General features: G+C 40.7%; 1 protein-coding gene across 2 annotated transcripts in view; it reads right to left on the bottom strand.

Annotated features, from left to right (window-relative positions):
• The window catches only part of MCMBP (minichromosome maintenance complex binding protein), a 61,047-nt gene that overhangs the window by 35,577 nt on the left and 284 nt on the right, over positions 1-25,186 (bottom strand). Inside the window, exons 1-4 of one of the 2 annotated variants that reach the window (XM_058298284.1) lie at positions 24,755-25,101; positions 7,106-7,191; positions 6,283-6,423; positions 6,115-6,156 (exon numbers count right to left, since the gene is read on the bottom strand). In XM_058298284.1, coding sequence (XP_058154267.1) covers positions 6,115-6,156; positions 6,283-6,423; positions 7,106-7,191; positions 24,755-24,812 — 327 coding nt within the window. In that variant the 5' untranslated portion in view covers positions 24,813-25,101. Of the gene's footprint in view, positions 1-6,114; positions 6,157-6,282; positions 6,424-7,105; positions 7,192-24,754; positions 25,102-25,186 lie in introns of those variants that run through there. The other variant, XM_012528855.4, reaches the window with a different exon arrangement.

Raw genomic sequence — 25,186 nt, 5'->3', positions numbered from 1 at the left:
AATAAAGAAAACAGGGTAATTTCTTTGAAATTATCGGTATTTAAGATAAATAAGTTTAATTTTTACAAAAGAAAAAAAATTAATTCCCTGGTTAGAAATCAAAGCCAGAATGAGATACCATTTCACACAATTTCACACCAATTAGAATGGCTGCTATAAAAACAAAAGCAGCAATTAACAAGTACAGGAAAGGATGTGGGGTAATAGGAACACCCATTCATTGCTGATGGCAATGTAAAATGGTACATCCACAGTGAAAGACAATTTGGCGGTTCTTTATAACGTTAAGTATAGAATAACCATATGACCTGGCAACCGCACTTCTAGGAATATACCCAAAAGAATTGAAAGCAGGGGCTCAAGCAGATATTTGCTCACCAATGTCTATAGTGCCATTATTCACAATTGCAAAAAAATTGAAGAAACCCAGGTGACCATAAGTGATACCTGTTAAGTGGATTAATAAAATGTGGTATATATGGGAAGCAGACTTGGCTCAACAGTTAGAGCGTCCGCCTACCACACGGGAGGTCCACAGTTTAAATCCAGGACCTCCTTGACCCGTGTGGAGCTGGCCCATGCGCAGTGCTGATGCGCGCAAGGAGTGCCATGCCACGCAGGGGTGTCCCCCCCACATAGGGGAGGCTCCACGGGCAAGGAGTGCGCCCTGCAAGGAGAGCTGCCCAGCGCGAAAGAAAGTTCAGCCTGCCCAGGAATGGCGCTGTACACACAGAGAGCTGATGCAGCAAGATGACACAACAAAGAGAGACGCAGATTCCCAGTGCCGCCGACAAGAATAGAAGCGGACACAGAAGAACATACAGTGAATGGACACAGAGAACAGACAACTGGGGCGGGGGGTGGGGGTGGGGAAGGGGCAAGAAATAAAAATAAATCTTAAAAAAAAAAAAAGTGGTATATACATAAAATGAAATATTATTCCACTATTAAAAGAACTGAAGCTCTTATCATGTGACAGTATGGATGAACCTTGATGACATCATGTTGAGTGAAATAAGCCAGGTACAAAAGGACAAATTAGAAAACGCAAACTGAAAGATCAGAATCTGGGATACATGTTACAAGGGGACAGAGTAGGGACAGTAAAAGGGAAGTTAAGACTTAAAATGTGCAGGGGTCCTGTATTTGGAATGATGGTAATGTTTTGGTAATGGATGCTGATGATGGTGCCACAACATTGTGAACATAACTGCCAGCAAAGATATATATATATGATTGTGATAAAAGGGATTTAAGAGGACTTTCAGGAAGATGGCAGACTATCAAGACACAGACTCTCTTCTTACCAAGAAAATTAGCTAGAGGACAGGAGAGGAAAAAGGGTTCTAGGGTTTAGGACACTGGGGAAGGCTAGACACCACCCAAGAGAGGGGCAAAGGGAAACGGCAAAACTACAAGTGAGAGAGCTGCAGCTGGAGCTGCCGGTGCTCCCCCTCATACTCCTTCACTCTACAAACAATTGAACATACAAGAACGTATATGTCATGGAGTTCCAGAAGGAGAAGAAAGGGTCAGAAACAATATTTGAGGAAATAATTGCTGAAAATTTCCCAATTCTCAAATGAAGAGGGCAAAGTTAAGACTGAACCACAGAAATAAAAAAGATCATAAAAGGATATTCTGAGAAAGTATATGCCAACAAACTAGAAAACCTGGATGAAATGGACAAATTCTTAGAAATAAACAGCCTACACTGATGTTACAAGAACTACAAGAACTTAACAAACCAATCACTTAAAGACATTGAATCAGTTATCAATAATATCTCAACAAAGAAAAGTCCAGGGCCAAACAGCTTCACAGGTGAATTCTACCAAACATTTTGAGAGGAATTAACATCAATCCTGTTTAAACTCTTCCAAAATTAGGAGAGAAAATTACTCAACAGATTTTATGAAGCCAACATAACCCTAATACCAAAACCAAATAAAGACACCACCAAGAAAAGAAAATGATACATCAGTCTAATGAACATGGATGCAAAAACTGCCACCCAAAATACTTGCAAATAAAATCCAACAGCATTATCAAAAGAACCACATTTTAACAAATCGAAGGGAAAAAAACACATATCATCTCGATCAATGCAGAAAAGGCATTTGACAAACCAGCATCCTTTATTGATAAAAACACTTCGAAAGATAGGAATAGGAAAATTCCTCAATATGATAAAGGGCATATATGAAAAACACACAGACACCATCATACTCAATGGGGAAAGGCTGAAAGTTCTCCCTCTAAGATTGGAACAAGGATGCCCAATGTCATCACTGTTACTCAATATTGTGTTAAAAGTTCTAGTTAGAGGTACAGGACCTATATTCAGAAAACTAAAAAGAAATGCTCAAGGAAATCAATGAAAACCTAAATAATTTCGAAATGCCATGTTCATGGATTGGAAGACTAAATATTGTGATGATGTCACAATATTTGTGTCATACCCAAAATGATTTCTAGATTTAATGCAGTACCAATCAAAATTCCAACAGCCTACTTCGCAGAAATAGAAAAGGCAATTACAAATTCATTTGGAAGGGAAAGGGCACCTAGATAGTCAAAAGCATTCTAAAAAGCAATATGGGAGGACTTACATTGCCTGATCTTGACACGTATTACAAAGCCACAGTGGTCAAAACAGCATGGTATTGGCATAAAGACAGACACATAGATCAGTGGAAAAAACTTAAGAGTCCAGAAATAAACCCTCACCTCTAGAGCCAATGGGTTTTAGAGAAACCTACCAAGTTCATGTTAATGGGCCAAAAAAATCTCCTCAACAAATGGTGCTGGGAGAACTGAATATCTGTAACTAAAATAATGAAAGAGGATCCCTATCTTGCTCCCTACACAAGAATTAAACTCAAAAAGGATCAAAGACATAAATATAAAAGCTGGGACGATAAATTCCTAAAAGAAAATGTAGGGAAATATCTTTAAGATCTTATGGTAAGGAAGTGGACTTGGCCCAATGGAGAGGGCATCCGCCTACCACACGGGAGGTCTGCAGTTCAAACCCCAGGCCTCCTTGACCCGTGTGGAGCTGGCCCATGCGTAGTGCTGATGCGCGCAGAGTGCCGCGCCATGCAGGGGTGTCCCCCGCATAGGGGTGTCCCCCGCATAGGGGAGCCCTATGCGCAAGGAGTGCGCCTCGTAAGGAGAGCTGCCCAGCATGAAATAAAGTGCAGCCTGTCCGAGAATGGCGCCATACACATGGAGAGCTGATACAGCAAGATGAGGCAACAAAAAGAAACACAGATTTCCGGTGCCACTGATAAGGACAGAAGCAGTCACAGAAGAACACACAGCTAATGGACATAGAGAGCAGACAACGCGGGGGGGGAGTTGGGGGGTGAGGGAGAAAGAAATAAAAAATAAATAAATCTTTAAAAAAAAGATCTTATGGTAGATATTTCTTGGATCTTAAACTCAAAGCATGAGCAACAAAAGAAAAAATAGATAAATATCAAAATTAAACACTTCTGCACCTCAAAGAACTCTGTCAAAAAGGTGAAAAGGCAAGCAACTCGATGGGAGAAAAGATTTGGAAATCGCTTATCTGATAAAAGTTTAATATTCATGTTACATAAAGAAACCTAGAATGCAACAATAAATACAACCTAACATTTTTAAAAATGAGCAAGACTTTAATATATATTTGTCCAGAGAAGAAACAGAAATGGCAATAACAAAAAAAAAAAAACCCACAGGAAAAAAATATTCAATATCAGTAGCAATTAGGGAAGTGTATATCAAAGGTACAATGAGATATCATTTCACATCTGTCAGAATGGCCACTATTAAAAAGAAAGAGAACTACAAGTGTTGGAAAAGAAGCGGAGAGATAAGAACACTTATTCACTTTTGGTGGGAATGTAGAATGAATGGTACAGCCACTGTACAGGACTGTTTGGCAGTTCCTAAAGAAGTTGAAAATAGATTTGCCACGTGACCCTGAAATACCACTACTGGGTGTACACCCAGAACTAAGAGTAGGGACACAAAGAGACATCTGCACACTGATGTTCAGAGCAGCATTATTCATGACTGCCAAAAGCTGGAAACAACCCAGGTGACCATCAACTGATGAATGGATAAACTATGGTGTATACATACAATGGGATATTATGCAACTATAAAAAGAAATGGAGCCCTGAAGCATATGACAACATGTATGATCCTGGAGGACGTTATGCTGAATGAAGCAAGCCAGACACAAAAGGACAAACATTATGATTGAATTACTATGAACTAAATATATTGTGTAATCTCATGGAATTAGTAACTTGAATATGGGTTACCAGAAAAAAGACTTAGGTGAAGAGAATGGAAAGTTGAGGGTTAACTTGTGCAGTACTGGTAAAAAGGGTGTGTTAAAATTTGGAAAAGAATAGAAAATGTGAAAGTACAACATAATGTTTATATCTAGGAGTACTATTATGTGGGTATGAAAGGGGTTTATATTGAAAGCGTAAGATCATGTAATTTACTAAATGCAAAGCTAGAAAATGTAATATGGGAATAGTAATACCGCATGTGAAATATGAATATATGTACAACTGCCTACATAAGACTGTTTTTCTTTGAAACTGAACTAATATATATTAATACAAGATATTAATATTAGAGAAAAAAAACCATTATGCTAAGTAAAAGAAACCAGACACAAAGTAGTACAAAGTAGTACATATTGTATGATTCCATTTATATAAAATGTAAATATAAATCAATTTATAAAGGTGAAATTAGATTAGTGGTTATGTAGGGCTGGGGAAGGATAAAGGGATTGAGAGGTGACTGCTAAGGGGTGTGGAGTTTTTCTTTTTTGGTGTAATGAAATTGTTCTAAAATTTTTTGTGGTGGTGAATGTGCATCATCGTGATTACACTAAAAGACGATGATACATTTTGCATAGATTGTACAGTATATGAATATATCTCAATAAAAGTGCTTTAAAAAAAGGAATATATTAATACTACTGATACATGCAACAAGGTCAATAAATCTCAAAATAGTTATGCTAAGTAATAAGTTGGTTTATATGTCAAAGCTTACCAAATTATATACTTTAAATACGAAAAAAAGGGATGTATATATGATAACGATAAAATTTTTTAGAAAAATTAATGGAAGTACACTACACAGTGAATACAAAGTTAAACCACGGACTATAGTTAATATAAAAATAAAAATGTGCTATCATCAGTTGTAACAAATATTCCATACCAGTACAAGTAATTAATAACAGGGTGATATGTGGGAATCCTTAATTTATGCATGATCATGCTATAAACCTACAACTTCTCTAATAAAAAAGCTACAAAAGAAAAGGCATAATACCAGTCTAAAAGTATTGAAAGAGTACTGTCTGTTGGCTTTTGTAAATTGCTATTAACAAATTCAGTTATTTATGAACTATTTTGATTAGTAATAGAAGAAAATGTGGCATTGGTGTGGAGAAAGTGGCCATGGTGGCTGCTGGGTGTGGGGAATGGGAGGAAGAGATGTGATGTGGGGGCATTTTCAGGACTTGGAGTTGTCCTGGGTGGTGCTGCAGGGACAGTTACTGGTCGTTGTATGTCCTCCCATGGCCCACTGGGTGGACTGTGGGAGAGTGTGTGCTATGATGTGGACCATTGACCATGAGGTGAAGCAGTGCTCAGAGATGAATTCACCAAATGCAATGAATGTCTCATGATGATGGAGGAGATTGTTGCTATGGGGGGAGGAATGGGGTGAGGGGGTGGAGGGTATATGGGGACCTCATATTTTTTGAATGGAATATTAAAAAAAAAAAGACCAAAAAAAAAAAAAAAGCCAAACAAATTCAGTGAACCCTATTTGATACCCCATGTTTGAACATGTAGGTTCATTTCAGTCCCCATTAGCATCACTTAATCTCAGGGTTGAGACACTCTTTTTGTGTTCAAATGACATCTGAATGATGGCTATTTGGAGCTAGAAAAGTTTTCTTTAACATTATCTTGGGGCAGAAAAAAAGTCTATTCTAATAAATACTGTAGTTCAAAAATTTCAGACAAAAAAAAATTCCCTGCTTAGGAAAAAATTCTTTTTAAGTGTTTTAAGGATACATACCCCACATTCTGCTACATCTCTATATTTTCCAAAATGAAGAACCTATGATCCAGAACAAAGGAAAAATCAGTATATCCAAATCAAAACTACCATAAATAACACAAGGACAAAATTAATACAACAAATTATAAGCAAAAAGTTTCATGGAAACAAAACAATAATACATACACGTGCTTTTGTAGCTTGGTTAACTGTTTCATAAACTCCCATGTAAAACTCAGGGTCAAACATATCCTGAATCATGCAACGAAATTTCACAAAACTATTAGGCTTCAAATAATGAAGGGGAACTTCATTCAATGACGGTACCTTAAAGGAAAACAATCAAGTCAACAAAACATCCTGTTCACAAAACAGTAAGTATATATACATGGACTTTATACCTAGACCCAAATTGCCATAAAAAAAAAAAAAATCAAGCCCCATCAGCATAACATAATGGCTGGACAAAATAACTTTTCCATTTCTTACAAGCTTGTATAATGATGCTTGACTATTATGAAAATCAGGATGCTTTCACCTACAGAAAACTTTCCAAATGACAGAAAGGCATTTGTTTTGTTCAACTCTCCTCTTAAAAACAAATAGATGCCAATTCTTTATGTGTATGTATTTTTTTTAGAAGGAAGTGGGTTTTGAACCCAGGATTTTGTACATTGGAAGCCTGTGCTCAATCACTGAGCTATATCCGCTCCCGCCAATTCTTTTAAATAAAAGTAATAAAATAAACAAAAGTTCTCCCTACAACTAATTTTTTCCTAGAAGTAAAATTGTCAGTTACTGCCACCTAGAGGTACCAATAGAAAAACATAATTGTTTGAATTACAGCTATAAACTAGACCAAAAATTTTTAATACATATGCATACCAAGCACAAGGCAGTACAGACTGATTTATATAATATTTTTAAATTACATGTGAATTACTACTCTACTGAGAAAAATTACAAGTCTGCCCAACCCTCTCCCCTCACAAAATAGCAATAAGCTTACCCATTTAGGAGCATTATTTTCCTTCAGCTTTTCCTTAAAATATTCAATAGCCTTCTTCTCCCAGTCAGGATTAACTCCATTTTGGGCTGAAAGAGAAATGTGTTTTTCAAAGCTAAAGGTACAATATATAATAACAGACTGTGTTCAGTTGAGTCCCAAATTAGCTTAGTTAGTTAAAAGTGAAATAAAATTTGCTACCAATGATAAAGACATACTTCAGTGCACATGATGCATCGCATCAGACACTCAAGCTGCCCTACTCGGGGTGGGACATTCCAGTCAGGAGGATAGATACTGAGCTCCTGCAGACTCCCAAGGTGCTCCCATCCAAGCTACAAGCACCCAAAGAGCCAGATCCAAGGGCTACGCAGACAAAGTGGAATTCGAACCACCATTTGTAAAATGCTCTGCTCTTTCAAAAACATTTTTATGTTAATTTCTTTTTTTATTTTTACAACTATCCTGAAATGCAGAGCAGAGGGAGTATTCTTTATTTTTATTTTTTACTTGGCAATAACTTAAAACTTTTTAGAAAAGCTACATTAGTAGTACAGAGCATGCCTGAATTCCTGCTTGGATTCATCTGTCATTAACAATTTGCCCCATTTGCTTTATCATTTGCTCTCCTTCATATTTATATTTCTGACTCATTTGAGATTAAGTTGCAAATTATCTTGTATCTTTTTTTATTATTTTATTTAAAGAGGTACTGGGTATTGAATCAAGGATCTCATACACGGGGAGCAGGCACTCTTGAGCTACACCCACTCCCCTACCTTGTATCTCTTACTTTACATCAGTGAGTGTTTCCAAAGAAAAAGTTTATTTTACAAAACCACAGTGCTGTTATCAATGTCAGGAAATTCAAATGTGATACAATTCTTCTTATCAAACCTACCAACAAAATTCCAATTTGTCATTTGACTCAATACCATCCTTTATAATAAAGCACCTTTTCCTCCAAAGTAAACCCAGTATCCAGTGTAGGATCACATTTATTACATTTAATTACCATCTCTCTTTAATCTCCTTTAGTCTGGAACAGTTCCTTAACCTTTATCTTTTATAATACTGAGACTCAAGAATGCAGGTTCTTTAAAAAAAAAAAAACAGAAAAACCAAGAGTGGGTGTAGCTTAGTACTTGAGCACCTGCTTTCCATATAAGATGTCCCGGGGATTCAATCCCTAGTACCTCCTAAAAACAAAAAACAAAAAAAACAAAGAACTCTCCTGATTTGAGGTTTGTTGATGTATCCTTGTGAATAGATTGACATTATGCATTCCAGGATACCATTACTGAGTGATGTGTCCTTGTCAGGGTATGACATCTGGAGGGACAGGATGTCTACCTTCCCCTCACTGGCTGTGTTAATTTTGACCACCCAGTCAAGGTGACAGTCAATTTCTCCATTATATAGTTAATACTTTCCCCTTAAAAATAATATGCAATCTCTGGGGAGATACTTTAACGCTATATAAATGATTTTTATGAAACTTGCCTCCATACATTTAACACAATTTACTATAACTACTGCAAAAACGATGAGACAGGTATTTGTTACTTCCAAGTCTCTTATGATTTTCTTAAGCCCAGCTTACATATATCCAGTACTACTAGACAATTGAAAGGACTGCAACAGATAACTTAAAAAAACAAAACAAGGGAAGCGGACTTGGCCCAATGGATAGGGCACCCACCTACGGCATGGGAGGTTCACAGTTCAAATCCCAGGCCTCCTTGACCCGTGAGGAGCTGGCCCACGCGCAGCACTGATGCGCACAAGGAGTGCCGTACCACGCAGGGGTATCCCCGCGTTGGGGAGCCCCATGCACAAGGAGTGTGCCCAGTAAGGAGAGCCGCCCAGCACGAAAGAAAGCACAGCCTTCCCAGGAATGGCACCACACACACAGAGAGCTGACACAGCAAGATGACGTTAACAAAAAAAAAAAACAGATTTCTGGTGCCACTGATAAGGATAGAAGCGGTCACAGAAGTACACACAGCGAACAGACAGAGAGAGCAGGCAACTGGGTGGGGGGGAAGGGAGAGAAAACAACAACAACAAAACAAGATGCAATAACTTTGCCCATTGTTTATTAGGACTACTACATGCCCAGCACTCTACTTTGCCAGGTGCGACAAAGATATATGACCCCTGCCTGAAAGGATCCTGGAGTGATGGACAGAATCACAGCTGAAGTATAGCACTAAGTGATTTAGAAGAGATACCAAATTCAGAGAAACTAATTTGGATCAAATAATCTCAGAAAGAGCTTCTGAAAGAGGTGGTATTTGACCTAGGCCTGGAAAGAGGGTGTACTAGTCAGCCAAAGGGGTAGAATGCAAAATACCAGAAATTGGTTGGGTTTTTTTTTTTTAAAAGATTTATTATTTATTTATTCCCCCTGCCCTTGTGGCTTGCTTGCTGTCTGTGTCCATTCACTGCGTGTTCTTCTGTGTCTGCTTGTCTCCCTTTGTTGCATCACCTTGCTGCGCCAGCTCTCCATGGGTGCGGGCCAGCTTGCCTTCACAAAAGGCCCTGCGATATGAACCCAGGGCCTCCAATGTGATAGACGGGAGCCCAATCGATTAAGCCAACAGCCATTTCCCTTGGTTGGTTTTTATAAAGTGAAGGGGGTAGGAGCTTACAGATACCAGTTGTAAGAAAAAGTTACTTCCCGCACCGAAGTCTATTTTCATGTGTTGGAGCAAGATGGCTGCCAAAGTCCGCAAGTTCAGGCTTTCTGGTTCCTCCTTTTAAGGGTCTTGTTTCTCTCTGGGCTCAGGGTTCCTCTCTTCCTAGGGCTTGCTTCTTCCTGGGCTCAGGGTTCCTCTCTTCCTGGGGCTTGCTTCTCTTTCCTCTGTGAGTTTACTTCCTGGGGCTCCAGCTTAAGGCTTCAGCATCAAACACCCTCTCCTCTGCTCTTTGCCATGCCTTTTACCTGTGAGTTCCCACACACCAAGGGATGGGGACTCAACACCCTAATGACTTGGCCCAATCAACGCCCTAATCATAACTTAATCATGCCCAGGTACAGATCAGACTGCAAACATAATCCAATCTATTTTTGGAATTCATAGCCATATCAAACTGCTACACTCCACTCTGAATTCCAAAAAGACATTACAATATTTGAAAAAACCTTAAATTAGTAACAATACAAGTACTAAATCACAGGGAAGCGGACTTGGTCCAATAGATAGGGCATCTGCTTACCACATGGGAGGTCCGCAGTTCAAACCCCGGGCCTCCTTGACCCGTGTGGCGCTGGCCCATGTGCAGTGCTGATGCGCGCAAGGAGTGCCATGCCATGCAGGGGTGTCCCCCGCAAAGGGGAGTACCACGTGCAAGGAGTACGCCCCTATAAGGAGAGCCACCCAGTGCGAAGGAAAGTGCAGCCTGCCCAAGAATGGCACCGCACACACGGAGAACTGACACAACAAGATGATGCAACAGAAGAAACACAGGTTCCTGTGTCACTGATAAGGATAGAAGTGGTCACAGGAGAACACACAGTGAATAGACACATAGAGCTGACAACTAGGGGGGTGGTGGCCAGGGGGGATAAATAAATAAACCTTTAAAAATAAATAAATAAATCATATCACAATCAATTTAAAGAAATACAGTTTGTCTTGGGGCAGAGTCCTGTCTGCTACAGACCTCTGAAACTTACAAAACAATTTATGTTTTGAATACACAAATATTGACAAAGGATATGACAAAAAATATGACAAAGGATAAACATTTTCATTACAATAAGGAGAAATTGAGAGGTAAACATGAGTCACAGTCCTCTACAGTTCAGTAAACCTGTAGGGTGTCCTCCACTCAATTTCAGTCTGGCAGTCATTCTTTAAGATGATGGTTTCTTCTCCTTGGGACCTTATGGGCCCACATGCTTGCCCAACGGCCATTTTCTTGGTTCCACCCTCATCAAACATCTGGGTGTCCACCAAGCTCCAGATCTCATCCTCCAAGAGTGTTGGGGTGATTGCCAAACCTTACCCAATCTTTGCGTTAGTCTTAACCCCCCCTAGTATAGTGACGTGAAGACAGCATTCCCCCTAATCTTTGGCAAACAGGCTCAACCCACTCAGAGCAACAAGTTGACCACCTAGTCTTCCCTAATCCATGGAGGACAGGTCCACCCCTCTCAAACCTGTGGGGTGCTGACCTTAACTGCCATAATCCTTGAGGAATGTGCTCCACCTTTCCTGTACCCTGGGGTAGCAAAACTCCCCCGGAACCCTGGGTGAGACCATCAACCCTCTTCGACTGCCGGTGCAAACTCACCCTCTCTGTACACATGGGTGGGGTTCCTCTCTTGGCCCAAGGTGATGTCTTAATTCCAGATCTTAGCTTCCATGGCTTTCCTCTTAAAGCTGTTTCTCCTTCAATCTCTCCTTTCCATGTTCCTTTTAGTTCAAGCTGACAGTGGTTTTGTTCATACAGTTCTCTCAAAAATCTTGTTGGTTTTAGTATGCAAGAAGCAGGGTCCAAGCCATCAGACAGTAAGCCTTTCCACAAGTCTTTCCAAGGTAACTGCATCTTAAATCCTAATTTACAAGTTCCAAGTTAAGTCCTCCAATGGGATACTTTCTTCTGGGAGCTTGATTTCCAGAGGCTTAGAATTTCCAGAATTAGTTTCTGGTTTTTTTGTGCCTGACAGTTCAGTCCTCAGTATCTCTCTCTCATCTAGCATTTTGCTATAAGCTACAAGTAGAAGCCAAGCTGCATTCTCTGGGTTTACTTTGGAAATTTCTTCAGCTAAATGCTCAGGCTCGCCATTTTCAAATTTTACCTTTCATAAAACACCAGGAGTTAATCTTGCTAAATTCTAAGGCATCATAAAAAGTCTCTTTAGCATCCATATCGCTATCAACAGTCTCTTCAAAGCAATCAAGGCCTTTTCCATCAAGCATCTCACAAGTCTTCCAAAAAATACCCCTTACCCATTTATAAAACCATTCCAGTATTTCGGTAATTGCAAAAGTACTTCCCCACTCCTCGGTACCAAATTCTGTATCAGTCAGCCAAAGGGGTGCTGATACAAAATACCAGAAACAGTTTGGTTTTTACAAAGGGTATTTATTTGGGGTAGGAGTTTACAGATACCAGGCCATAAAGCATAAGCTACTTCTCTCACCAAAGTTACTTCCCTCACCAAAGTCTATTTTCACTTGTTGGAGCAAGATGGCTGCCCTTGTCTGTGAGGGTTCAGGCTTCCTGGTTCCTGCCTTCCAGGGTCTTGTTTCTCTCTGGGTTCAGGGTTTCTCTCTTCTCAGGGCTTGCTTCTTCCTGGGACTTGCTTCTCTTTCCTTGTGAGCTTACTTCCTGGGGCTCCAGCTTAAGGCTCCAGCATCAAACTCCAGCATTAAAAGCCCTCAACTCTGTCCTTTGCCATGCCATGACCCTAATGACATGGCCCAATTAAAGCCCTAATCATAACTTAATCACACCCAGGTACAGACCAGATTACAAACATAATTGAATATCTATTTTTGGAATTCATAACCAAATCAAACTGCTACAGAGGGCTAGAACTGAAACCTGCTGAGAATGACCCAATCTAGATACAGGGCACCCTCAGAGGGTGAGGGAGAATAGTAATAGTAAACCAGAGACAAGGCTGGGCACTACCAGAAATTCAAGTACATGGAGCACTAAGTGCCTGGATGAGAATAAAGCCAAAGAACAAAAGGGAGATATGGCCACATACACCCCAAGGAGTTCTCAAAGCCAGGCTACAGAGTTTACTTTATATTCCTAGCAAGGGCCTTGGACAGAAGAGCTACTGGAGGGTGGTAGGCCTGTGGTTGAAACTCCAATGGTGGGAATAATCTTTCAACAAATACGGCAGGGAAGGGTCACTGGTGCAGGGTGTTGGTGCAGAGAGATGGGGAAAGGGTTTACCTGGGGCATGCTTCTATAGAATATGAATGTTCATCTTGTCATAGGGTATTACCTCAGTGGGTAGAGACTCACATAATAAAGAAGAAAATATCAAACTCCTATCCTGGGAAGTCCTGCTACTCTCTCAAACAGAGGGGCAAGAATCTCTTAAGTACACAGGCAGTGCCTAATAAAAGAAAACAGACCAATATGTCAAGCCTTCAATATTAATGCGTGTAACTATGAACCTTATTCTAGAAAAACTGAAACCTAATGGTTACCATAGGTTCTAAGGGGAGGGGGAGGGAAGAATAGGTGGTCACGGAACATTTTTAGGGTGCTGGAATGGTTCTGCATGATTTTGCAATGACAGAGGCCATTATACATTTTGTCAAAACCTATAAAGTTGTGCAGTACAAAGTGCAAACCATAATGTAAACTACAGACCATGGTTAGTAGCAATGCTTCAATATTTATCAATTGTAACAAATGTACCACATTAACAAAAAATGTTATTAATAGGGAAAAATATGAGTAGGGTATATGGGAATCCCCTATATTTTCAGTGTAACTTTTATGTAATCTAAAACTTCTTTTAAAATAAAGAAGAAAAATAAACCCAATGGATCGACCTTTTCTTTTTATGGTTACTGATTTGAAGGTCATGAAAATATTTTCCTTTTTGTAGTTGTAGTTCTCAACGTTTAGGTCTGTAATCCACACCAAATTAATGATTTTTTTTATAGGTTAACATAGAGGGTCAACACTCTTCCAGCCCCCAAACAGTAATCTACTTATTCCAGTGCTACTTAATGAAAAGAATTTCCCTTCTGCCACTGTATTGCTTCAGGATTTTTGTCAAAAATCAACTGACTCTATCTGTGTTAGTCTTTTCCAGGTTCTCCATTAAGTTCCACTGCTCTATTTGTCTATCCTTATACCAATACCACACTGCCTTTATCACTCAAGGAAGAATGCCATGTGACAACTGAGGCAGAGAATGCCGTGGATTGCCAGAAGCTACGGCCATAAACCAGGAGTGGGGCATGGAATACTCTTACCTGGCAACATGAGAGGGTGTGTACACCTGCTGACACTTTTAGACTTCTGGCCTCCAAAACTATGAGACAATAAATTTTGCTTTAAGTCATTTAGTTCGAAGCACTTTGTTAGGGCAGCCCTAGGAAACCAAAACAATCTCTAAGGTCTTATTTTGGGCAGAAATATCACACACATATTACTACATTTTCATTACTGAGGACAGAATGCACTTGGTGTGACCCTGCATGGTGAAAAGCAAAACAAAGCCTGCCCGAGGATCCGTCCAGACTCCACCTTTCCCCCTTATGATCTGGCTGTGTATGCTGTGTCACTGTAATAAATCTTAGCCAGGTATACACCTATATACAGTGTTGTGAGTCCCTATAATCTCTAAACAGTAGTGATGGTCTTAGATCGTCAATACATGCATGTATCAATAGCTTATTCCTTTTTATTGCTGAGTAGTATTCCACTGTGTAGCTGGACTACAATTTGTTTATTCATTCAACATTGAAACACACTTAAGAGTATCTCCAGTTTAGGGCAATTATAAACAAAACAGCTATTGGACGACAGTTTTTTGTGTGAACAGTTTTTATTTCTCTAGGGAAAGTATCTAGGAATGGGACAGCTGGGTATATGGTAATTGTATGTTTAGCTTTATAAGATTCCCCCCTTTTACCAGAGCCACCGCACCATTTTGCATCCTCACCAGCAACATATTAGAGATGCAACTGTTTTCATTCTCACCAACACTTAGTATTGGCACTTTTAAAATTTTAACTTTTCTAATACGTGTATAATATCTCCTCATGGTTTTAACTTGCATTTTCCTAATGGCTAATGATGCTGAACATTTTTTTGTGTGCATATCTGCCATTCTTATATCCTCTTCGGCAAAGTACAGGCAATGCTTGTTTTACTGAGCTTCACAGGAATTTTTTTTTTTTTTTTAACAAACGGAAGGTTTGTGGCAACCTGGTGTACAGCAAGTCTATAGGTGCCATTTTCCAACAGCATGTGTTCACTTCATGTCTCTATGTCAAATCTGGTAATTCTTGCAATATTTCAAACTTTTTCATTATTATTACTATTTCTGTTATGGTGATCTGTGATTTTTGATGTTACTCTATAATTGTTTTGGGGCACCACAAACACATCCATATAAGACTGCAAACTTTATCAGTAAATGTTGTGAATCTTCTAATTTCTCTACCCACCAGTCATTCATTCCCATTTCTCTCCCTCTGCTCATGCCTCTCTATTCTCTGAGATACAAAACATTAAAAGTAGGCCAGGGGAGTGGATGTGGCTCAGGTGGTTGAGTACCTGGCTTCATTCATGGGAGGTCCCTAGTGCCTCCAAAAAAACAAAAACAAGCAAACAAACGAAAAAGCCAACTCAGGGAGCCAGTGTGGTCCAGTGGTTGAATGCCAGCTTCCTACATATGAGGTCCTGGGTTCAATCCCCAGCCCTAGTATGTCCAAAAAAAGGTCAAATAATCAAAACAGGCCTCCCCGTTGGTCCTGGATAACTCCAAACAAAGGGCCTCATCATCGGTCCCCTAAGAGCTGATTCTAGGTGGTGATTCTAGGGCAACCAACCAGAACAGCAAACAGCTGGGGCTCCTCCTCAACATTAGGAAAGGGGTGGAGGAAAGGCCTTAAAAAGGCTGAACCTGGGGCCCCACGCACACCTCTCACTCTGTAGCACACCCACACCTGTGTCTGGGGTTGTGTCCTTTTTTTCCTTTTCTCTCCTTTCTCAATAAACTTTTCACTCACAGAACAAACAAACAAAAAACAGTAGGCCAATTACAATGGCTTCTAAGTGTTCAAGTGAAAGGAAGAGCAGCATGTATCTCATTTTAAGTCAAAAGCTAGAAAGAAAATTTTTTTAAAGATTTATTTATTTCTCTCCCCTTCCCTCCCCACCCCAGTTGTCTATTTTCTGTGTCTATTTGCTGTATCTTGTTTCTTTGTCCACTTCTGTTGTTGTCAGCGACACAGGAATCTGTGTTTCTTTTTGTTGCATCATCTCGCTGTGTCAGCTCTCTGAGTGGGCGGCGCCATTCCTGGGCAGGCTGCACTTTCTTTTGCACTGGGCGGTTCTCCTTATGGGGCGCACTCCTTGCGCGTGGGGCTCCCCTGCGTGGCAGGGCACTCCTTGCGCGCATCAGCACTGCGCATGGGTCAGCTGCATACGGGTCAGGGAGGCCCAGGGTTTGAACCGGACCTCCCATGTGGTAAGTGGATTCCCTAACCACTGGGCCAAGTCTGCCGCCGCTAGAAAGAAATTATTATGCTTAGTAAGGAAGGCAAGTAAAAAGGTCAAAAGCTAGGCCCAGTTTACTCACAGTGTAAATGCAAAGGGAAAATTCTTTTTTTTTTTTTCCAAGAGGTACTGGAGATTGAACCCAGGATCTTGTACACAGGAAGCAGGCACTCAACCACTGAGTCACACCTGCTCCTTGAAAAATTCTTTAAGGAAATTTTTTTTCTTTTAAAGATTTATTTTATTTCTTTCTCCCCCACCCCCTGTTGTCTGCTGTCTGTGTCCATTTGCTGTGTGCTCTTCTGTGTCTGCTTGTATTCTCATTAGGCAGCTCCAGGGACTGATTCTGGGACCTTCTGGAATGGGAGAGAGGCATTTACTCTCTCATACCACCTCAACTCCCTGTTCTGCTATGTCTTATTTTCTCTCCTCTGTGTCTCTTGTTGCATCATCTTGCTGCGCCAGCTCTCTGCGTCGGCTGGCACTCCTGCATGGGGCAGCTTTCCCTCGCTGGCTGGCATTCCCATGCAGGGCGGCACTCCTGTGTGGGGCAACATTCCTGTATGGGCTGGCATTCCATGTGGGCCAGTTTGCCCTCACCAGGAGACCCTGGGCATTGAACTCTGGCCCTCCTATATGGCAGATGGGAGCCCAATTGGCTGAGTCATATCCATTTCCCTAAGGAAATTAAAAGCGCTACTCCAGGGAGTGTATGTGGCTCAAGCAGTTGAGCTATTGCCTCCCACACAGGAGGTCCCAGGTTCGGTTCCCCATGCCTCTTGGAAAAAAAAAAACAAAAAACAAAGCAAAATGAACAAAAAAACTGATTCAGGGGGGTCGATGTGGCTCAGTGATTGAGTGCCAGCTTCCCACATATGAGGTCCTAAATTCAATTCCCAGCCTCTGGTATTTCAAAAAAAAAAAAAAAGCTACTCCAGTGAACACACGAATGATAAAAAAAAACAAAACAGATTTATTGTTGATATGGACAAAGTTTTAGTGATCTTGACAGAAAATCAAACTAGCCACAGTATTTCTTTAAGTCAAAGCCTAAAGTGGGGCAGCCATAGAAACATGAAACACCACCAACATAGTGGAACTCAACAAAGAAATTTAAGAGACACACACGCACAAAGGCAGCAAATGAAAAAAAGTCTATTTTGAAATATGTATTACCTTTAGCATTGAATATAGCTTCATTTCATGATTACTGAAAATAATTCTAGTATAGAGAAAGGAGTATTAAAAAATTACCCACTTAGGCCATTAAGTACCCTAGGTATGCCCCTAAAGCTAAGCAGTCTAGCTCTAGAGTCTGTAATCTTAACTATTCTATCATCAAAAGAACAAAAAGTATTACAGACAGAATACAATCCTTATCAAAATTCTAAATGCTTTTCTTCCTTTGCACAAATGAATAGACTGATCTTAAAAGTCATATAGAAACATAAAAGACCCTGAGCAGGCAAAATAATCTTGAAAAAGAACAAAGTTGGAGGATTCACACTTCCTGATTTTAAAAGCTATTATTATTACTACACTAATAAAGACAATATGGTACCAAAACAAGGAAAGAGATATAGATCAATGGAATAGAATTGAGAGTCCAAAAATAAATCCTTATCTTTATGGTCAACTGATTTTCAAGGAGGGTGTCAAGACCATTCAACAGGGAAAAACAGTTTTTTTTTAACAAATGGTGCTGGAACTGAATATCCACATTCAAAAGAATTAATTTGGATCGCTACCTCACACCATCTACAAAAACTAACTCCAAATGAATTAAAGACGTAAATGTAAGCATTAATACTATAAATCTCTCAGAAGGAAATATAAGTATAAATTTCGGTGACCTTGGATTAGCCAATGATTTCTTTAACTATGACATCAGAAACACAAGCAAGAAAAAGAAATATATCACAGCGCATCAAAATTAAAAGCTTTTGTGCATATAAGGGAGTGAAAAGATTACTTACAGAATGGGAGAAAATATTTGCAAATCATGTATCTGGTAAAAGTGTAGTAACTACAATACAAAAATCTCTTATGGGAAGCAGACATGCCTCAAATGACAGAGCGTCTGCCTAACATATAGAAGGTTCAGGGTTTGCTACCCAGGGCCTCCTGGCCCATGCACAGTGCTGCTGTGTGCAACAAGTGCCATGCCATGCAGGGGTGCCCCCGGCATAGGGGCTCCCTATATACAAGGAGTGCACCCCGTAAGGAGAGCCGCCCCACACAAAAAAACGCAGCCTGCTCAGGAGTAGCACTGCACACACAGAGAGCTGACACAGCAAGATGACACAACAAAGAGACACAGATTCCCATGCCTGACAAGAATGCAAGCGGACACAAAAGAACACACAGCGAATGGACACAGAAAGCAGATGGGGGGGAGAAATAATTCTTTAGAAAAAATCTTAAAAAAAAAACAAAAAACAACTCATAACTCTACAACAAAGACAAATTGGCCAATTTAAAAATTTGCAAAGCACCAAACATTTTGCCAAAGATATACAAATGACCAATAAGCACATGAAAAGCCAGTTTGACATCATTAGTTATTAGAAAATGCAAATAAAGACCAGCATGAAATATCACTTTACACACACTAGGACGGTTATAGCAATTTTTTTTTTTTAAACAGCAAGTCTTGGAGAGGATGTAGAGAAATCTGAACTTTTATACACTGCTGGTGGAAATGTAAAATGGTGCAGCCAAGAAGAAAACAGTTTGGCACTTCCTCAAAAAGCTAAACATAAAATTACCATATGACCCAGCAATTTCACTCCTAGGTATATATATGAGACAACTAAAAACACAGGTTCACACAAAAAAACTTGTACACAAATACTCACAGGACAATTAACAAGAGCCAAGAAAGTAGAAACAACCCAATATCCATCAACTGATGAACAGATAAACAAAATGTAGTATATCTAACAATGGAGTAATATTCAAACATATAAAAAATAGTGATACATACTAAAATATGAATGAATCTTGAAAATATTATGCTACATTAAAGAAACCAGATAGAAGTTCATATGTTATATGATTTCACTTACATGAAATGTCCAGACTAGGCAAATCCTAGACCAATGTAGATTAATGATTATTGCCAGGGGATGGGGGAATGGGGAATTGAGAACAAATGCTAATTGATATAAGGTTTCTTTTCAGGAATTAGATAGTGATAGTGGCTGTACAACAATATTAATATACTGAAAATCACCGAATTGTACCTTTAAGATGGTGAATTTTAAGTCATGTGAATTATACCACAAAAATGTGAACTGAAAAGAAACAGTTAAAAGAAGTTACTGGGAAGTGGATGTGGCTCAAGCAGGTAGTTGGGTATCTGCCTACCACCTGAGAGGTCTCAGGTTTGGTTCCCAGTGCCTCCTAAAGAAGACAAGAGGGCAAGCTGATGCAACAAAATGAGGCAATGAGGAGACACAATGACGAAACACAATAAGAGACACAACAAGCAGGGAGCCAATGTGGCTCAAGTGATTGGGCATCTCCCTCCCACATGGGAGGCCCCACATTAGGTTCCCGGTGCCCCCTAAAAAAGAAAGTAAGCAGACACAGAGAGCACATAATGAGACAGCGAGTGCAAACAGCAAGGTGGGAGAAATTGAAAAAATAGATCTTAAAAAAAGGTAGTTACCTTAGTGAAGATAGAACACGCTTTTACTCTTTATTCAATACCAACATGTTGTCTTTTTTTTAGCCATGTGAGAATACTTATATTTTATAATTAAAACATGTATACAGGGAAGCAGATGTGGCTCGAGCTGTTGGGTGCCTGCCTGCCTACTGCGTGGGAGGTCCCAAGCTGATGCGATGGGCTGGCTCAGTGAGCTGACGCAACAAGATGATGCAACAAGGAGACAGCAAGGAAACACAATGAGAGACACAAGTAGGGAATACAGGTGGCTCAAGTGATTAGGTGCCTCCCTCCCACACAGGAGGTCCCAGTTTGGTTCCAGGTGCTTTCTAAAAAGAAGGCAAACAGCAAAGGCAAACAATGGGGGGGTGGGGATAAATAGATCTTAAAATATATATATACATTTTTACATATTTCTTTTTTAAGTTGAGATGTGGGCCTCAATGATCACGATTGCCCTACATAACCCTGTGCCCTGGCAATAGCTGACTGGTCCATGAGTGGACGCTTGACTTCATGCTGGGTAAATCAGATTCGCTGTCCCTGTAATCTAGAATTGAGATAAAGATGCCAGATAGTATGTGTTAAAACTGAGAACAAGTAAATTTGGGAGCTGTGGAGCAAAATGTTAGTGTGCTGAGATGAATACAGCCTAAGCTGTATTCTGAGAATAGGTGCTTGGATTCCCACTATTCCTACTATTTCAGTTCTGGATTCCACTCAGTCTCTTGGGATACCCAGCTACCTTCCTGCCTTTGGGTTCCACAGCCTTATAATAAAAGAGATGTTTTCAGTGGCCTACAAAGAGCAGGGCAGTGGGAGAGGGCCAAGGTGGATGCAGACAATATGGGTTGCACTGCCTATTTTAGATAAATGTGGATTTAAAAAAAGTAGAGTGACTTGTAGTTGATTTTATTGCTTTAAGTTCCCTAAAATGCTGGTGATAAAATACTCCTCCCTACCCTCCTCTACATAGCACAGTATGAGTTAGGCTAGTTTTGTCAGATACAAAAAATATCTTGAATGTGATCTTGGTCCTACTAATAACAACCTAAGGAGAAAAACAGTGAAAGAAATCATATGATAAAGAATTTCCATTTCTTCTGAAATTAATAGCAGTTATTAATTCAAGGAAAGAAAATTTCCTTTTTTAAAAAAGAAAAGAAAAGAAAAACTAGAGTTTTTTATAGAACTTTTTTTTAAATTTTAGGCTCTTGACTTTGAAATAATTTAAGATGGGTCACTAAATGACCAATCACTATAGGGACTACAGAATTAGCTTTTTACACAAAATAAAGCCCAAAAAGGATTTGCTGCATAAAGTATTCCTAAATCTTAATTCTTTGGACCTCAGTGTCCTGTCTGAGATTATTTAGAAACTGGAAAACATTGAAGGTATTTTATAAAGACCTAAAGGGAAAATTTTACATATGAACAATTCTAATATGGCAGATACAAATTCAAAATAGACTGGTTCACAAAGATGAATTATGATTCAGATGGTTATGCTTGGCCACCCCCAGAATTTCCAAGTTTCTTTTCTGAACGAAGAATTAGGATTGCATGAGAAAGTAACTCATGTCTGTGCCTGGTATGATCACATTCTCTGAAATGTGTCCATCAGGACTATCTTAAGTTGAAATTTGTGATTTCAGTAACCATCCCAATTTAAACTATTTCTGATGAATCAGTCTTTTCTCTGCCACTGTTCAACAAATGTTTACTAAGCACTTTCAAAGTACAAGGCATATTCTAGGCAATGAGGACATGACAGCGAACTAGGCAACTACAGACCCTGAATACCCAATGCTCACAATCTAGCAAAGGAACACATGAAACAAGTTCAACAACGGGTTAATTTTCAGAGATGCATAGGTTATCGTAATAACATGGAGCATGGGGTACCTGGTATAGGTATCCAAAGGAATAGCAAGATTTAGTCAGGAAAGAGGAGGTGGGATGGAAAATGGGGACCAGGCAAAGAAAAAAGGCAGATGCAGAAGGTAGGATATGAGAAGAATGTTATGTAGTGATGAGGTTTGAGAGATGTCAGGGGTGGAGTCAAGAAGAGCCACATGAAAAAGTCTGGATCAGATCTCAGGACCAAGAGGAAGGCACTGAAGGGTTTGGTTCCAGCGTGCGTAACAAACTGGAAAGAAACAAGACTGGAAGCAAGAGACAGGTTAAAAGGCTGTTTTAGTTATCCAGGCAAGAGACTATGAAGGTCTGAACTATGAGTAACATTGGGGATGAAGACCTCTGGACAGATTTAAGAGACATTTAAGAACAAAAACTGACAATTCATAGTGAAAGAATTCAGACCCAAAAAGGAGGTAATTAAAAAAAACCTAACATCCCATACTAAAAAGGGGAGTGCTTTTATCAGTGCTGTACAAGAAAGCTTTGAGATGAGAAAAACAGTCTACATCAGTCTTGCCTAGTACAGTAACCCTCTCCACTTACTACTGAGCATTTGCAACGTGGTTAGTGAGACTGAGAGACTGACCTTGAATTTTTAATTTACATTTAAATAGCCACCAGAGGCTGGTGGCCACTGCACTGGACAGCACAACTGTAAATTAATGAGACTACTAACCTAAAATACACGACAGGGTTAATAAGTTTATGTGACAGTAAATGACAGGACAGAATAAGAATTCCCTCAGACTCAGCTGGACAGATGTCCAAGACATATTAAATTAAGAAAAGTATACTTCAGAATAACATGCACAGCAAGATTCCACTTCTCAGTTTTAAAAAACTAAGTCTAAATATATGCAAAGAAAATAAACTGGACAATAAACCAGACAACTATCAACCAACCCAGTGATTAACTCTGAGGATGAAGGATTATACAGATCATTCATAGTCTGTGTTATGTCACTGCCTTTTTTTTCCCCCTCTATTTGGGGGCAAAAAACATTTAAAACATATCCTTAAAAATTTGTTTTTCCTACTAAACCAAAAAGATTCTACAATTTAACACCTCACTTCTCACAAAAGTATAACTATACTACCATTCAATATAGTCACAGGGATAGGAAAATATAGCAAAAATATCTATATTTCAAAACTTCTACCAAAAAAATCGTATCTATAAAATTGTATCAGTTTCTTCTAAGGAAACACACCAAGACCCAGAACCCCCACAACAAACCACAAAATTTACAAAATACTATATCAAACCAACATTTTATACCCAAACTATACCCTTTCTGAATTATGAGATGTGTCCCTTAGGATCACAGACTTAAAAGACAAAAATATCAACCAAATACATTCAATTCTACACCAAATATAAAATCATCTTTTACCGAGCAAGACTACAGTATGGGTTATTTCACATAAACGAATTTTCTAAATATGAGTAACTGGAAAAAGTTCCAGTTACCCTTTAGGCACCAAACTTTTTATTTTGGAAGGATTTTTCCTAAAAAACAATGCAATTTAATCATTACTTGACATTTTGGGGCCATTATTTTGAACATCAATTACTGGTTAGTATTCATTATTATGAACACCAATTACCAGGGTTTAGTGGAGAGATACATGCTTCTTCCTCAAATCACCTCTGACTGCTATATATAGTTGTGATTTTTTTTTTCCTGTATTTGTTTTTAATATATGTGCATATCGTTTTTTAATCAGGTTGTCAATGTTCACCAGCTACTATGTGGTCCCCTTCTACTTTGCTGCCTCTAGTTTCAGCCTGGGAAACCCGATAATTAAACGACTTTGCTTTATAGGTAAAAGGAATAAAGATTTGCTGAGTAAGCATTAAAGAAAACCTCCTACAAGGAGTACATATATTTTATGCCATCGGCTGCTGAGGCCTATTTAGCTTCTTACCAGCTTTTCTCACTATCTCACGATGTTTTAAATGATCTGGGGCATTTTACAACTCTGTTTACCACTGGACAAGGCAAAGGTTACTATGTGTGATTTCTGGTTGGATCTGACTCCACCACTCTAATATGCAAAAAGACTTTGGGAAGAAGGGTGTCAAAATGGCCAGTTCGGTGGCAAACAAACCAAAACTTTTCTTCACTTACCCGTGGCAGAAAAGTAGCACTAACAAAATAACAATTGCAACTGCAATTTGCTAAGCTTGCCCGCAGTTTGAGTTCAACGTTTCTTGCTAGCCATGACACGAGAGATAGACAGATATCAGACAGGTTTTTAAATCTGAAGAAATTCTAGCAGAAAAATTAAGCTAGAGCATTCAATCCTGTCTCTACAGGAGAAGATGTGTGTACTATAGTACTTAGAGCCAACTTCTGCTTCAACAGAGCGAGCACTCGCCCGACACACCGGAAGTTTTGAAATATCCTGTAGGCTTCCCATAGGCAAAGCGTCTTTCCTTAACCACAGCTCTACCGACCCTCGGGAAAGTTCAAGCACCTCTCCGAGTTTTGCCGTACCCGGACCTGAGCCCCGGCCCGTGACTGTGCCACAAAAGGGGTGGGAGGCCGCCAGTCCCGGCCCGACCACGGCTCCTCCAGACCTAACCTTGGCCGCTCGCGAATCGCGAATTGGGCAGGTGGGAGGCACCTGCGGCCGCAACCCGGGGAAGCCGCGAGGGGAAAGCCGGGGACGCCGGCTGGGAAGCGTCCCAGCCTCGAGCTGGGCAGCCCCAACCGGCGAAGGCCCCGCGTGGCCGCCTCGGGCCGCGCGAGCCCTCGAGGTCGCCCCGTGTGGGGGGCCGCGCGGCCGGGCCCCGAGACTCGGCAAACTCGGCGGCCCGCCCCGGCGCCGCCACTCACCGAAGAAGCCCTGCACGATCCCGAGCGGCTGGCTGAGCCAATCCTCCCCGCAGGGCATCTCGGCGAGGCGTCGGGGCCGGCGCGGCGCGGACGGCTGCGACCCGCGGGCCAAGCGCGGCCAGCCGCCCCGGCTCCGGCTCTGGGGCTCGGCCGCTCCTCGCCCGCGCCCTCCCACGCAGCGCCAGCCGCGGCGCGCGGGCCGCCCGGCCTGCTCGTGCCTCAGGGGGCAGCAGCTGCAGCGGCTGCCGCCGACGAGCTGCTGGCGACCGGGAGGCGCGACGCGCGCGGGCCCCCAGCCTCCGCTTCGCACAATGGCGGGAAACAGCAGCCCCGACCGCGCTGCCTGCGACCTGGGTGGAGCTCAAGCAGGGAGGGGCGGCGGGAGCGCGCTGCGCGACCGCGCGCGGCCGGGAAGAGGGGCGGGCGGCTCTC

This window comes from Dasypus novemcinctus, chromosome 6 (genome assembly GCF_030445035.2).
Source record: "Dasypus novemcinctus isolate mDasNov1 chromosome 6, mDasNov1.1.hap2, whole genome shotgun sequence".
NCBI classification, from domain to species: Eukaryota; Metazoa; Chordata; class Mammalia; order Cingulata; family Dasypodidae; genus Dasypus; species Dasypus novemcinctus.
This window is presented reverse-complemented; position numbering and strand designations above follow the sequence as displayed.